Source organism: Artemia franciscana, chromosome 14 (genome assembly GCF_032884065.1).
Source record: "Artemia franciscana chromosome 14, ASM3288406v1, whole genome shotgun sequence".
NCBI lineage: Eukaryota > Metazoa > Arthropoda > Branchiopoda > Anostraca > Artemiidae > Artemia > Artemia franciscana.
In genome coordinates this window covers 1,876,628-1,893,739 of record NC_088876.1, presented here as the reverse complement: position 1 = coordinate 1,893,739, position 17,112 = coordinate 1,876,628, and the positions used below count along the sequence as shown (strand labels likewise).

Sequence of the window (17,112 nt, the reverse complement as noted above, 5' to 3'; positions counted from 1 at the left end):
GACAAAGGATCACAAATACAGCGCGCCGACCACTCGCCAAAGCTGCAAATAAGCTTAAAGTATTTCAACAAGGGGGGCAAAAAATGTTTCTATTTTGATGTTCTTGGTACTAATAGAGTTTAGTTTTGAATCTATTCTTATGAGCTCAGTAAAAATACACATTAAATTCAGAACTTGAATAGGGTTTAATATAACGGAATTTTTCAAGGTTCTAGAAGTTTCATGCGTCTGTAATATAGATACAATTCGAATATAAAAACTTAAGGATTTTTAAGAAAAAAATCCAAAAATCCAAGTTGGGCCAAGCATAAACTAAAAAACACAAAAACGTTGGAGAAAAAATGAAGGTATTCTGAAAGGAACAAATTACTGATTTTAATATGGTTATACCTATAATATCAATCAAGCACAGTAGAAAAGTATTTTCTTCGATTCACATTATCTGGTCACTTATTTCATCTTGTTTTAAGTATTATAAGATTATATAAAAATATTAATCTCTCTCTAGACAATATGAAAATTGATTTTTTTTAAATGTTAAAACTAAGTAAGCTAACTACACAAAATCCAATGAATTACTTAATTAAAAAGTGAGATTGGTTTTAAATGCTACTATCCACTTAGAAGATAAGAACACACGGGCCAAGCTCTCACATCCGAAGGGGGAGGGAGAGACATCATCAGAGCAGTTTCTCACGTGATGAGGGTCTTTCAGACCAATCTCAGGAGCCGAAACAATCAATAGGTGAACGAAAATTATTGTGCGCTCGTTAATATTTTTTTTTAGACCAGTGGCATGACATTCTCTGCCCTTAAACCACTAAATATTAGTCCGATACTTATAATTTTAATTTTATATGATATTTATTTAAATTAAAAATAATATTTTAAACACAAGTATGATCTTTTACATTGCATTTATCATTAATAAAAAGAGAACAGGAAATAATCGTGAGTTTTTCTTTACAAGATTAGTGGCCCACTAAAATGGTTGGCATACGTAGACAGTCAGGAAGCACTTAGTGGGTCAAATTTTGATAATCATGGTTTTAACCGAATTTAGACAAAATACCCATATCCGTGGACATTCAATAGACGGAGGGGTCAAGAGGGCATTTTTTAGAGACTAAATACAAAATCAAAAAATTTTCCTGACAAAAACCACATTTATAAGTCACCTAGCAAAACTCAGGTACTTACAATAAGTTGACATTCTCCTGACTAATACCTTCATTTTTTCTTGGGACATACACAAAACACACTTTAGACCTACCTAAATGTGTTCCAATTCCGAAACAGTTTATTTGATGACCTTGCTCATACAGACTGTGTATTGTGTCTTCATTTATATCATTTGATGCTAATATTTGCAAGTCCTTGAACCAATGGATGTTGTACTCTTGGGCAATGTCTGTGAAAACTTCACGGGCCGTGTTCGACAAATACGCTAAATCACCGCTGTCTAACCGAATCCCCAGTGGACGATACCCGTAGTCGTTCAAGGCAAGCGCAACAGCGCAAAAATTGATCAAACCGCTCCTGAATGTAGAAATAAAACCACGTATTATAAATTAAAATTTTTAGCTTTGCGAGTAATGAGTCATGCAATAACAAACAGGAACTTATGAAAAGCAAAATTTTTGGACTTCTGAAAAGCTGGCTTTCCAGCCCAGTTCTCCACGCGCTAGGTTCAACCCTTCAGAAACATATAGACAAATGCGCCCAAAAACAAAGAAACGACGTCATATACGTTTTGGCAAACATAATCCATATCAATATGGGGAGACGAGACATGTAGAGCAACCCCATATTTATAAAACCTGTTCCCAAGTTTTTTTCTATAGCACATACAAAGCTTTAGATGATGTTAAAACACATATACATAAGTAAAATAATTAAAGTAACGCATTTAAACCTTTTTATTTATAGCCCTTTAAACAGGTTCACAGCCCTTCTATTCAAGGGCTGTGGTGCATGCACTGGTTTAGAGTGCTGCCACTAGCAATCCCTATAACAGCTAAATTCAACCAAAAAATTCCAGGTAAGAAAAAAAAAAATCTGTGATAAGATTTAAATAGAGACAACACTAAATACAAAGAGCACTAAACAGCAGATAATACATACACTCAATCATAGAAAATATGAAAGAGTAAAAGGCAATAAAAACATAAAATAAAAAGCTATACAAATATGATAGTTAAGAGATAGAAAATTACGTAAATATAAAACAAAGAATCAAACTAAAAGAAGAATACTAAATAGAAAGCAGAAATAAACAAAGCATTGTCTCCTCATTCATTAAGTACTAGCTGCAGCTGCCTAGTTTTGCTCCAGATGTTTATAATTTATTATATTTTGTAGCACAGATTTTAATGCTTCCTAACATCAATCCTCCATATCCTTCTTTAACGAGCCCTACCTCACCCCCATTGCCTTTCGCCGACCAATTCCTGCTTTTTGCTGTTGCAATACCAGTGTTATTATAAAAGAAAATAACACTTCTGACAATGAAATACAGACGTGTATCATGTATAGCAGACATAATAACCAAAAATATAAATAACTGTATATAAAATGTTTACATACTTAATGAGAACTTCGATCCACTCCAAATGAAACCCCCACCCTCACAAGCTTTTCCTGCCAGTAAGAGTCACGTGTCCGAAGTCCAAACCGAAATGGTTTGATCCGCGAAGGAATGGATAACAAATAAAAAAACGCTTTATAGCATTTGACGAAAGGCAACTGATATAAGTTAAATCGCATTTTAAATCCTTTTTCCTATTTGTCTACCAGTCTTGCACTAAGCATGCACGAGATGCACATGCATGCATGAGATGCGCACGCATGCATGAGATGCGCACGCATGCATGAGATGCACACGCATGCATGACATAACAACAGTGGCGCAAACACGGTGCATCAAGCAAGATATGAGAGGGAATATTAGGGTGATGAATAAATGAGCCAATTGGAAAATTTCGCTCAACGAAACTCTAGCCATTAACAGACTTAATGGGTGACAGCCTAACTTTTACTAGTGCCTATTTCTGTTCGTTTTAAGTTAAAAATTGATTTTTCGTTCAATGTCTGATCATTTCAGGTTTCATTTCTTCTTTCGTGGTAATTCCTGATCGTTTCAAGTCTACTCTTTTTCTACTCTTAAATCCTTTTTCTCATACATTACATAATTGTAATTTCTACTCTTTAGTGTCGCTCTTTTTTTTTCTTTGAAAAAAATTCATTTGGAAAAGTTTTATTACTAAATTTATAGCCTGAATTATTAAAGGACTTTGTGTTGTCTAGAAAAAAAAAAAAAAAAAAAACTGGTGAGGAACCTTCCTGTATAACAAGTTGTCTTACTGTATCCCTTGTTTTCTAGTCTTTTTAAGTCTTAGTATCGCTCTTTATTTTCTTTGTAAAAAATTTTTCTTTGGTAAAGTTTTTGTTATTAAATTAATAGCCGGAACCATCTAAGGATTTAGTGTTGTCTAATGTAAAAAAAAAAAAAAAAAAAAAAAAAAAAAAAAAAAAAAAAAAAAAAAAAAAAAAAAAAAAAATATGGTGTGGAGTAACCATACTGGCGTGTTAATGAATTTTTTTTTTTTTGCAAAACCTGCAAGCCTACAAGAATCAGCGACATAATCAGGGATACTCCTCAATTCAAGGATTTAAGATCTCAAGCTTAAAGCTAAAAACTTATTTGAGGGGGTCCTTTACCTTCCATTTGGATTCAAGAAAAAAAAAGATTGCAAATGAAAAGACTTTAATCCATATTTATAAGTTAATATTAACATATCACTGCAATATCCCAAATATTTAACCAATTATCATGATTTTAACTTACCATGTTATGAGCACCAACGTTACATTACAAATATATTTACTACATTAAGTTCAAGATATTAGATAAGCGATAGTTACTTCCATGGTTAGGAAGAGGCCATTGATTTGACTCGGACCAAAGACAGGTTTTTATGGTAAATTTCCATTATCTGTAATGTTGTTTTTTCTATCCTCTTATCAGTATATCCATCAAGTTCATCAGGCCTTCTATCATCTATCAGTACATTCATCAAGTTTTCTATCATCTATCAGGACAATCACCAAGTTTTCTAGATTCCATCAGTACATTCATCAAGTTTTTTTTATCATCTATCAGTATATCCATAAAGTGTTCTACCATCTATCAGTACACTCATCACGTTTTTCAAAAATCCAAGCATCGGAATCGGATTCAAAGTGCCAAAACTTTTAATTATGAGTTAAAATGTATATACTTTGAAGAGTTATGTATTACTTTGAAGAGTTCATTTTATCTTAATGTTCAATGTTAGCTAAAGTAAAAATTCAACCTAGATCACCGACAGAAACTAAGCTGGAATATAAATTTCAAAATTTTATAATTTAAAAATATATAATTTTATAATTTTAAAATTTTTCAGTATAGTGGAATCAATTATTTTTCAAAATCAAACTGAATAAATGAAAGATATATTGGGTTATTTTTGATGACGAAAAATTAGCACCACGAGCGAGATTATTCCCCCTATCCTAGGGTCACAAAGGTCTGTTTTGGTGGAAATGCAAATTTTTACTGAGCATAATGAACTTTTTCAGATAAATCTTAGGTACACAACCATAAGCACATTTCCAGGCCACCCGAGATCCAATACTGTGTTTGACAAAGGTTGTGCAGATTATCATTTTGAATATTTGTGTTGGGGTCTTTCACGACTCGTGTTCAACCCCATTATTTTCCCATGTTCTAATTTTAAAGAACCTGTGTCCAACACCTGGAACCCTTATATGGAAACCTTACTTTTGTAATAGTTTTCTTTAGTATCAATAAATTGATTGATTGATTGATTGATTATATGAAAGCGATTTTAAGTTTCGCTGGATTGAACACAAAGAATCTGAAAACATTTTTGTCCAACTGCTTAAGACGCAATTCAAACCCGGTGCCCGAAAATGGGACTCATATTTATCTGCAACCAGAGAATGCAGAAAAAGACAAACCGAAATTAATTATACATAAATTATTCATTTTAGTAATTATGCAGTTAACCCGGTTCAATTTTTGGGGCAGATAAAAAAGGCTCCACTGGCTCCAAAATGGTGAAAGGCTCCACATCTGGCAGTGAGCTCGCCCCATATTTTTCTTCTGACGTAATTGTCGTTCAGAAGGTTGAACCCTTTTCTTTCTCCATGGGAGATCTATATCCAATTTTAAATAAAAGTAAAATTAACATCCAGTACTCATTGTTCTCCCCTCTATGTTTGACTACTACTTTTTGCAAGCTTTTGTAATTGCTTTTATCCATTATCTAAAGTCGGTGTTGTATCCAGTGGATTGCATTCACTGGACTTCGACAAGTGAATCCAATCACGCTATAGCTATTTCGATTCCAACCTCATGCTCAAGAACTACCCGCTGTTTCTGATGCACTGCTTGGTGTCAATTCGTCACGAGACTCTCCTGCCTGTACACTGGGATGTACGCCCAGCCTTCCACACCCTGAACCCAAACCGTAATGATACTAAATGCAGTAAAAATGGAGTAATCCCCTCTCAGACACAAGTCTTGAGTTGTGGCTAGTGCTTGATGCAGTATCTAATGCTGATGGACCTCTTTTTAGCCATCCAGCAACATCAAACATTATTGGTGGAGTTACAAAAGACACTCATAAAGGTACCGTTACTTTTAACAACGGGTTCATTGGTTTTTATCACCTGCTTACTCTTACTTTATCCTTGTTGGTCTTAAGGACTAGCATCGAAAACAGCTGAGGATTATCAAGACTAGTGGCATATTATTAAGTGCTGGATGTCGCAACGAATCTTGACAGAAAAAAAAGAAGTTGTTTGTTACTGGCGTTTCGTTGTTGCCAATAACTTGTGACTTTAAGCCATACTATCCAGCGTATTGACAGGGTTTTTGCCACGCTACAACCCAGACGTAAAGCAAAAATATTCGAAAATTGTCAGTTTCTTTTTTGATGTCTTAGTTAAAAATTTTACCTATTCATCTATTTGTTTTGATCTTATATATAAATAAAAAAACTGTAAGAATTAAAGAGATTATTTAAATATGACAGAATTGCAGTGGACAGCAAGCCTGTTTATGGGCCTCATTCAGTTTAAAGCAGCAACGCGTTTGCGGTAGTCTGCACACGCAGACTACCGTCTGCACGTCTGCACACATTTGGTCCAACAGTGCTTCTATATAAGGTCTTATAAATAATTAAATTAAATTAAGCAATGTAAATAATTATTAAATACGCAAATAATAGTTACAAAAGGCGAAATATCACAAATTTTATATCTAGTACTACGTAAAATATGATATTTTGTAAAAGAAATGCAGTGAAATCAACACTAAGGTGTGAAGAATGACCTAGCAAGCATGTAACCTGCTAATACTTTCCTTACAAATTCAGTTGGTGTACCTTATTGCTATTCCAATCATTCGGGATTCCTTGCGGTCACCACGAGGCGGCATACTCGAGCTAGGCAAAAGAAAAAATAGAATCTGCAAGTGAAAAAAACGCGTATTCTATATCCTGACAATACATTCGGTAAAAAAAAAAAAAAAAAAAAAAAAAAAATCCTATGCCTGGCTCAGAAGATACTGACTATGTGCTCTTATATTAAAGAGCCCCTTGTCAAACAGTTCATGGTAAAAAACTGTAAGCAAGGGACGACTCACCCCATAGTAACCAAAATCTAAAAAACTTAATCTTGACAAAAATAGATACATCAAAAGAATTTTCTACGAGTTTGAAAAAATTTGCATGATTTTCATAGAAGGCGGAAAGCACCCTCGAAAACTCGGAGAATCCTGTTGAAAATCACACCATCAGATTTAGTATATCAGAGAACAGTAATGCAGGGGTTTTAAGAGATCTATTTACAGAAATGTGGAATTCTGTATTTAAAAAAGTAAATCGAAATCATAAGTTCTATTGCCTTTTTTAAGTGACCAGAAAGATTAGAGGGCGACTAGCACTCCTCCTCCCACGCCTCTTTTTCCCCCAAGGATACCCTATCAAAATATTGATAATGCCATTTGATTCAGCATAGTTAAAAGGTTTATAAACTGTACCTTTGGCGGATGACATGACCACCCCTAGTCCCGGGGGAAGGGACATAAGTTAAGCAAGTTACCCATTGTTCACATAGAGTATTTGTTTTTAGAAAATATACAAATTTTTTCGGAGGGTGCGGAGAATATTTTATAAGGGGGGATTTTCGATGGGGAGAATTTTCCGTGAAGAGGGAAGGGGATTTTCTGGGATGGTTTGGAAATCGATCAGAAGTTAAATAAAAAAAATTTCTTAGATGAAAGTAAGGAGCAACATTAAAACTTAAAACGAACGGAAATCATTCTGTATATGAGGGGGGCTGCCACTTCCTCAACTGTTTACGCTAAAGTTCAATTTTTTGTCGTAATTCATTAAGAGAGACTGCTCAAACACAAGAGCCGTTGAATTTGAATGAGAAGCATTTTTTTTGCGTTTCTCATTTGCAAGTTTATATTCAGTTTTTCAGGGAGGGGACGTACATTTTTTGTGTGCCTCGGATGCCAACAACCATGTGAGCCATGAACCATAGATGCACCTCCATGTTTTTTGTTTCATCTTGATATAATCTACATGATAATTGAAAGTTGAGATATGCATGAGAAATGAGATGATAAGGAACATAAAAAAACTGGGTCAAAATGTTCAAGGTTTTTCAAGGGGCTTTTCGGACAGATCTTGTTCTTAAGGAATGCTTTCAATGAGATAATTTTTCAAGAATATCAGAAGAATTTCAAGGTCAACCAAAGTAAGGATATCAAAAATATCCAAACAAGTTAAACATTTAGCAAATAATTAATCATTTATTATTTATTTACTTTATCTGCTTAAATTAATTATTCTGTAGCATAAAGGACGCCCCATGCTGAAAACATAAGACTTTACGTTCCGTTTAATTCGCAGCAATTTTAAATTTACAAAACATGGCCTCGCCAAACAGTGACAGTGAACTGTTGTATACTGTCAGTTTCATAAATTTTTCATAAGAAAAGACATTAGTTCTGTTTCAAATTATTTTCATTTAAAATTTTTTTTTATTTCTTTTAGTTTTTTTTCCTGGGAATAGGTTATTTTCTTTGAGCAATAAAAATATTCCCTAGCTTCACCAAACTGAATTAATTTCCTTTCGAAAAGATCCACCTTTTCTCTGTAATCAAAAACGCAACAAGTTGAAACTTATTTAGTTTCTTCCGTCAAGGCTCTTGTGCTTCGTTTTGTCTTAAGGTTACGGTAACGTAAGATCTTACCTCGGTCTATTAAGCCTTCCAGGTTTCAGTAAAAGAGAAGACCGTAACATAAAAACACAATATGGACGAGACCTTACCCGCCACTTAAGCTACACAGCAGGTGTTTACGTCCTCGCCCTAGGCGTTGCCCTCCCTCTCCATCCCAGAATATATTTTTGAGACCAAAATTAAGTCGCAGACAGGCTGTAAGGAAGAGGAGTGTTCAACACTGTACCTGAACTTAATTAAACGACGTGTAAATTGACAACTTTTTAAACAAATCTATGAACAAAATCTTTTTGAAATTCGTTCATTATCTTCATTTAATGAAACCTATTGGTTTAAGTCAAATTTAATAAATTAAGACAAGGATGTGAATTAAATAAAAAAAGTGTTTGCAAATGAACTAATGAGCTGATTAAATTCGAGCAGAAATTACTATCGGTTGAAGAAATGAAACCTAAAACTACCACATATAAGCACAACTTTACAGCCCTCAATTCCCCCTTTCCCCCAAAGGCTATACTCATTCAAAAAATTCTGAAAAAAAAAATTCTAGATGGGACTATACTGACGCAGACCAGATGAAATGAATGGTTGAAAATTTGTTTTCGAATGAGTGAAAATGGATTAAAACCAAGATTTGTTTATATGAATTTTTTTACGTTTTCACGTGTCGAACAAACTTTTTTTTAAGGGGGAAGGAGGAAACCCCCTAACCCTCTTCCTGGATATGAACCTTGGTTTTGGGTTATCGCCATTTCATTTGTTTTTTTTTGTTCCTTTTTAAACTGTTCAACTGGTTTCAGTTTATCAAACAAGTTAAAAACATCAGTTTTAGCCTATACTTTTAGACGAGCAACTCATTTAACTCAGTTTTACCACAATTTACCAGCTCTATATGCCACCTATTATTTTAGAACAATCTTCGAATAAAACATTTAAGCCAGGCACACAGGCAGGAGTTTTTTTTTTGGGTTTTTTTTTTTTGTTACCAAAATTATTTGGTAACAAAAAATGCCTAAAATATGGACAGATTTAGGATTTTGGAGTGAGAGATCCAAAGCCCCATACCCTACGCAAGTCCCTGATTTTTAGCCATCAACTGGTTGAACTCGATTGACATTCATTCATTCTAAAATTGCAGAAAATAATATACAAGAGATAAGAATGAGGACAGTAAGCAACAATATTCAAATCTTAACACTAAATACAATACTAGGATAATATTCAATGCTAAAAGAGATGAAAGCCACATCTAAAGCACATTGACAATACCTTATAACATCGTACGTGTCAACTAATGCCGAAAAGGAAGTAGGGAAAGCAATGGCAAAACTCGCAAATGCAGCCAATTCGCCATCATTGGCTTGTCCTGGCAAGACGGCTAGTGTTTTTGCCACTTTTGTTCTCCAAGCTATGCAGTCGTCAACAAAATTCTTACTTTCCAGTATTATGCCATCACGGGGTTCTAGTGTCTAGGAAAAAAATATAGACAATATATCTCTTGAATAACCGTTTCCGGAAAAAAAAGATTTTGAGAATGAGAATTGCGGTGATAATTGTCACCGCAAAATGACAAGTCCAAAGATTGTAAACATTTAAATTGTATATCCCAAAACTTTGCCTTAAGAGGATCTGACATTCTGTCTCATTCTTTACAAAAGGTTTTTAGTTTGTGTGGTCAAACTATTCAAAATTAATTGGGCTGTCTTGCTATAAATTTTAGAACTTGGGTAAGAAACCTGAATAAACGACAGAAACTACAAGCCAACACCTACTTTCCCAGAAATCTCAGAAAAACCACTTAAGTTTTCCCGATTTGTGTCGGAGATACAAATATTCAGTTTGGAACTTGCATCATCAAAAATTGTGAATTGTTTTTTCGAATAAATGGAACAGACTTTTATTTTTAAGTTCCGCAAAGGTCAGTTCCTAAAGATGATCTAGCACACATGCTCGCAAAACGCTAAAATCAGCTCAAAGGAAGTATTATTCGATCAATTTGACCGTTTCGAGAGTTCTCTGCAGTGTCACCCACTTTGATTTACAAGACTTACTTAGACTTAGATCCTCCAACACCTAGTGGCGTATGGGGCAGCAACGGTTGACCTCTACGTCGGACGGTTCTGTACCAGACGCCAGCTCATTGCGAGATGATCATATAACTCTTGTCTCATCTTCAGGGGACAACCTATAGCAACCCATTGTCTATTACTCCTACGAAGGCCAAGAGAAGACTAAGTGTCCTAGAGAAGTCGTCCTTGTCTCATCTGAGCCGTGTTACCCCAGTATTTCCACCTTCCAAGTCGAACATCACCGATTATTTGAGCTTACTTATTGATAAACATTAAGCAAGTGTTCAGGTTTATCAGCAAATTACATTTATCCGGGAGTATCAGCTCAGCAAATCGCAATTATTCTTCACAGGCAATTGTTTTCTAATCGAAGAAGCTTTTTCTCTTCAGCTCTAGAAAGACTTCAGGACTCGTATCCTTGTGTCAATATGGATATTATATTGCCATTCATAAGGCACAGTTTCAACTTCAGAGAGTAGAGTAGAGAGTAGTCTTCAGAGAGTAGTTGCAACCCATTGTCTATCACTCCTACGAAGGCCAAGAGAAGACTAAGCGTCCTAGGGAAGTCGTCCTTGTCTCATCTGAGCCGTGTTACCCCAGTATATCCACCTTCTAAGTCGAACATCACCGATTATTTGAGCTTACTTATTGATAAACATTAAGCAAGTGTTCAGGTTTATCAGCAAATTACATTTATCCGGGAGTATCAGCTCAGCAAATCGCAATTATTCTTCGCAGGCAATTGAATTGTTTTCTAATCGAAGTAGCTTTTTCTCTTCAGCTCTAGACAGACTCCAGGACTCGTATCCTTGTGTCAATATGGATATTATGTTGCCATTCATAAGGCACAGTTTCAACTTCAGAGAGTGGAGTAGAGAGTAGTCTTCAGAGAGTAGTTGCAACCCATTGTCTATCACTCCTACGAAGGCCAAGAGAAGACTAAGCGTCCTAGGGAAGTCGTCCTTGTCTCATCTGAGCCGTGTTACCCCAGTATATCCACCTTCTAAGTCGAACATCACCGATTATTCGAGCTTTCTTATTGATAAACATTAAGCAAGTGTTCAGGTTTATCAGCAAATTACATTTATCCGGGAGTATCAGCTCAGCAAATCGCAATTATTCTTCGCAGGCAATTGTTTTCTAATCGAAGTAGCTTTTTCTCTTCAGCTCTAGACAGACTCCAGGACTCGTATCCTTGTGTCAATATGGATATTATGTTGCCATTCATAAGGCACAGTTTCAACTTCAGAGAGTGGAGTAGAGAGTAGTCTTCAGAGAGTAGTTGCTAGATATCTAAAGACTATTTAACTGAAATAATGCTGTACCTGCATATGCTTGATTATGTTCACATGCTTGACTAAAAGCTTGACTGAAAAATTTGCCATAAAAAGTAATCTAGAACTTCAATGTCTTTTCAGTCAAATCTTATGGTGAAAACCACATTTTCTCGACAGCTGTCATTGATTGCTAATTTTCTGTGAGAATTCAAAAATTGGCATTGGTCTTTGTGACGGTCAGCTAATTCTGAGGATCGCAGAAATGACTTAAAGATACCGCATCCTCTTAATTGGCTTAACAAAGGGTCATTTTTAATCCTTTGTTGGTTATGTTCAGTGCAAACGATCCAAAGATTCCATCAAACGGTTATCCATCAAACGGTTGTCCATCAAACGGTTGTCCATCAAACGGTTATCCATCAAACGGCTGTCCATCAAACGGTTATCTATAAAACGGTCGTCCATCAAACGGTTGTCCATCAAACGGTTGTCCATCAAACGGTTATCTATCTGGGCATAGAACTTTCTGCAAAAGGTAAAGCATTTTTCGCTTTGAGCAGATTGCGATCGTTAAAAGGATTGCGAATTGAAGAAGTGAAAAGCTTACAGGAAAGATACCTTGCAAAGAGGAGGCAATGAAAACGGGTCAATTAACGAGACTAAGTCTCGTGAACTCACTTCTCTCTTTTTTATAATCAACTCGTTAAAAAAAAGTGCTATTATAACTAACGTTAGAAAATGGAGGGTGTTCTCAACGGGATGCCTACTTTCAGAAATCCCGTACATCATATTGCCTATGCCAAGCGTGGCGGAAACTGTTCCAAGCATGCCAGAAACTATGCCAAGCGTGGCGGAAACTGTACCAAGTGTAGCAAAACTACATGGTACACGTGACGTTCCAGAATATCCATTAGGAAAGGGAAATCAGGCACCCTCCTGGGATGGTCTTACTTTTAACTGTATTGGCACTTTTTGCCTCATTCGTTTATTGACCAAATTTGAAGAATCTGTACTACTTTTATTCGCCAATCAAGACAAGCCACTACCCCAATTAAGATGAAGCTATAGAGAACCAGTATCAACGGATACAAATTTTCAATTTTTGTTCAAATAGTTCATGCTTATCCTGATTGTTAGGGTAACTTGACCGAATAATAATAAACTCACTGAATAGAGAACGAAGTTTTTATATTCTGAGATTCTGAGTTATAGGACAAGAAATAGAAAACTGATGGGCACTTTGTACATGATAAAACATTTTATAAAAAAATTTCGTAAAAATAAGCTAATACCCCCATATACCAGGCATCATGTCCTTCTGCTGCGAGTCCCTAACAATACAGCAGAACTGTAAAAGGGAATTTCTGCTGCAAGCCCCAAACAATACAGACAAATAAAAGAAAATTTCTGCTGGGAGCCCCTAATAAAACAACAGAACTATAAAAGGGAATTTCTGCTTCGAGCCCCTAACCTTACAGCAGAACTGTAAAAGGGAATTTCTGCTGCGAGCCCCTAACAATACAGCAGAACTCTAAAAGGGAATTTTTACTGCGATTATCTAACAATAAAGCAGAACTGTAAAAAGGATTTTCTGCTGCGAGCCCCTTAAAATACAGCAGAACTGTAAAAGGGAATTTCTGCTGCGAGTCTCTAGCAATACAGCAGAATTGTAGAAGGGAATTTCTCCTGCAAGCCCCAAACAATACAGCAGAACAGTAAAAGGGGATTTCTGCTAAGAGCCCCTAATAAAACGGCAGAACTGTAAAAGGGAATTTCTGCTGATAGCACCTAACAATACAGCAGAACTGTAAAAGAGAATTTCTGCTGCGAGCCCGTAATAATACAGCAGAATTATATAAGGGGATTACCGCTGCGAGCCTCTAACAATACAGCAGAACTGTAAAAGGGAGTTTCTACTGCGAGCCCCTAACAATACAGAAGAACTGTGAAAGGGAATACTAGTCCATAGAACTGTACAAGTGTAGTGTTTGGCTTTAAATCTTTTGGGATACCAAATCCGAGGAGCATACCAATCCAACCTCTATCGACGGAGGAATTTCCAACGTAATACCTTAAATTGGATATTTTTGTCTAAGACCACGCTGCCTTTCTATGACGAAAAAATAAAAGTTCAAATGAATGAACCCTGTTAATGAACTCTCTGAAACTGATCTAGTGAATGAACCAGAAACTATTTGTGAACCGGAAGTAATTATTTTATTCGGTAAAACAACGTTTGTTTTAATTGTAATCCTTTGGTTTTTCGGCTGATGACGACCACTGGTGTATGTGGTCGAAATATTCAGATTTTTTTGTATCTTTTTTCAGAGTGTAATACAAGGACTTATCCCCGTTTGAACTTTTATTTGACATACGGAGGATAGGGGCATCAGACACATTTTAAATGGAAGTAGAGGAGGGTTGGAATTCAGCACTCATTATACTCTTGCCTTTTTAAGCGAAGAATATTTTGGGTTAGACAGCTAGCTTTCAAAACACACAGGCTTTTGCGCATAATCCCATCTTTGTTCATCATAATTTAGGATTAAGGGATCTTAATCAAGAGCTAAGCATCTTGGAAAAGTGGTTCAGAGTTAGCGATTGCATTTTTAATAGTAGAAACACTGCTAGTAAAGTACGTATCGGGATAATCTGCGTAACGACGAAAAAGAATAGAATTATTTTATTTCGATTAACCACTACTAACCACTCACTGCAGCACACTGAGGCCAACGCAGCTTTCTAATAGATCAATTGGCAAATGGATATATGCTAGCACTTTGATTGACTTAAAAAATAAATCAATGATTTCACAAATCTTTAATTTAACAACCTACTTAGATTGAATTCCTAATTGCTAATTAAATCGAATAGGACTTAACACCTGTTGAATTGACTGAAGGATTTAATGAAATTGAATACTTAATTAAATTTATTAGTAATTAAACTGATATAAATATATAAACAAGCTTTTCCTGACTGAAAGATCTACATTATCTAAAAATAAAAATTAATTACCTAAATAATTAATCTTACCTAAAAAATGAACTTAATATATTTATTAAATAAAAATGATTATTAATCAAACTAAATTTTATACATTAAATAATTATATACTTCATCCCCCTTGTATCCCTGGCCATGAAGCTCTTCGAGGGGGAATAAGTATTGTGATTGTGATTCAATTTTGAATTGTATTTTGTATTGTCTTGTATTTAATAATAAACTTCTCTCTCTCCCTCTCTCTCTCTCTCTCTCTCTCTCTCTCTCTCTCTCTCTCTCTCTCTCTCTCTCTCTCTCTCTCCCTCTCTCTCTCTCTCTGCGATCGAAAGATCGTCACTAACCACGAAAGAGCTAAAAAAAGATTAAGCACCAATCTGCTTAACGGGAAAGTTGAAAAGTTTAATTAAATTTATTTTCAATTAGGCTGAAATAAATAAATAATTCTCATTGAAAGATCCAATCTATCTAACAATTAATTAATGAACTAATTAAATTAGATTGATTTTTAATCAAGTTTAATAAGCGAAATAACTAAACTTACTCTGATTGAAAGATCGTCACTGTCCGAGAAAGAGCTGACAAAAGAATGAGCATGAGTTCCCTTAACTGGTATATTGAAAAGTTTGCCTGCTAAAACATTGCTTGAACCATCAAAGCCTCCTGAAAACCATGTTTAATTAACTTAACTTTGGAAGGAGGACTAGGCAATTAAGAAAAAATTACTTACTTACTTTTGGCGGGAACCAGACGACGAATTGTCTAGCCCCGTACCAACGGGTCTTAGAATTAATTCCGACGACCACTTTGATCCGTCCGCTACAGCTTCCAATGCGATCGTCAACCAGTCCCATCTGACCATGCCTCCGAAAGTCTCCACATGGTTCTAGATATTCTATGATTTTTTGCCACATATTCTTCTTCTGTCATCCCGTCTTTCGTCTTCAGGAGAACGCTGGCTTGCAGATGAGGACACTTCGACATATCGTACCTTTGAGGTGACACAACGTCTAGCCAAGGAGCTTGAGGCAATGTCTTTTGATGACGAAAGATAGCTCCTCATACTGGTCACAGCGACTTCTTACTTCGCTATTGACGATTCTGTACTCCTGTTAAATCGGGACTATATAACGAAGGCAGTGGTGATCGAATGCGTCCCAAGCTCTCGCCTCTTCTGCCTTGAGCGGCCACGTCTCGCAGCCTCGAGTTGCTGGTACAACTTCGAGTAGTACAACTCGAACTGATGCTATGTAGACTATGACTTTGGTTTTTGCTGAGATCTTATGTCTGACCCATAACATCTTTTTTAGCCTGGTGAAGACTCTTAACGCCTTTAATATGCGACAGAAACATTTTTCCAGCTCCACCATCTAGTGTTACAATAGAGCCAAGATACCCGAATTCCGAGAAATTTTGAATTGGTTTGCCAATTATTCGGTAAAGATTAAATGCATCTCAGGACAGACCCGCCCATAGAAGAAGTTGTACCCCCCTCTCTTTACTAAGAGGCTTAGAAAGTCATCATAGCGTGACTAGAATTGGTTTTTCGAGATAATTCAGAAAAAAAAACAGAACATAATTTAAGAACCGACATAAGAATGACCACGAATTCAATTTATGGAAAGGGGAACACCCGCCATATTCAGTTACCTTCGTTATCTTTTATTATTGTTTCTATTTCCTAGGAGTTAACAAAGATTCACGGGGAGGGGTAGGAGCGGGAAAACAGCCATAATTTAGAGAGAAAATATTTTTATTAACTTTGGCTTAAAACACTGAACATATCGAAGGAATATTTCTACTGAACTTGAAGTACAAAGTACAGTAAAGTGACTGTTTTAATTGGTTAAGAGCCAATTTACACATTTTTTTTTGGATTTTTGTAGATGAAAATATAGAAGAAAATGTGTTTTTTAGATCTAAGGTAACCGTTGCCCCCATCCCCCCTACAAAACTGCGCCCTCCCTGTCTCCAAAGATTGTACACCTGTATGAGTACTCCTTGCTGATAAAGATTCATAAAACGCATACACACAGGTATACTTGAGGTACTCACAAAATTCTTACAAATGAGATCATAATTTGTTTACAACACTATGGAGTTATTACTTAAATTTAGTCATTGCCGATCAGTTAGTAACTTAACCAATGTGCGGGTTTTCAATGAAGCAATATTTTCAATAAGTCTCTTAAATTGTCACACAGATCACTCAATTTATTGATCTCCGTGGAACTAAATTGATTTTTGTTTTTGTTAAATCAGAAATTCAATTATCAATGAAAAGTACCTTCGTATGCAGTTCTAGTAGTCGCGGGAGCCAATTCAAAATAAAGGAACATGAGTGAAAAATCAGCAAAATAATCTCAAACACATGGCACTAAACGGTTTAAATGGCACTAAATGGCACTAAAGGTGCATCTGTCATTTAAAATCGACATGTTTTTAT

The 17,112-nt window shown here is 35.7% G+C and overlaps 1 protein-coding gene and 1 long non-coding RNA gene across 2 annotated transcripts in view; one reads left to right on the top strand and one right to left on the bottom strand.

Moving 5' to 3' along the window:
* LOC136035170 (uncharacterized) overlaps positions 1-17,112 on the top strand; it is a 74,773-nt gene that overhangs the window by 32,634 nt on the left and 25,027 nt on the right. The window lies entirely within an intron of this gene.
* LOC136035169 (nicotinate phosphoribosyltransferase-like) overlaps positions 1-17,112 on the bottom strand; it is a gene marked incomplete in the record, with an annotated part of 75,579 nt that overhangs the window by 34,131 nt on the left and 24,336 nt on the right. The window contains 2 exon segments of the mRNA XM_065716742.1: positions 9,590-9,789; positions 15,211-15,329. Coding sequence (XP_065572814.1) covers positions 9,590-9,789; positions 15,211-15,329 — 319 coding nt within the window.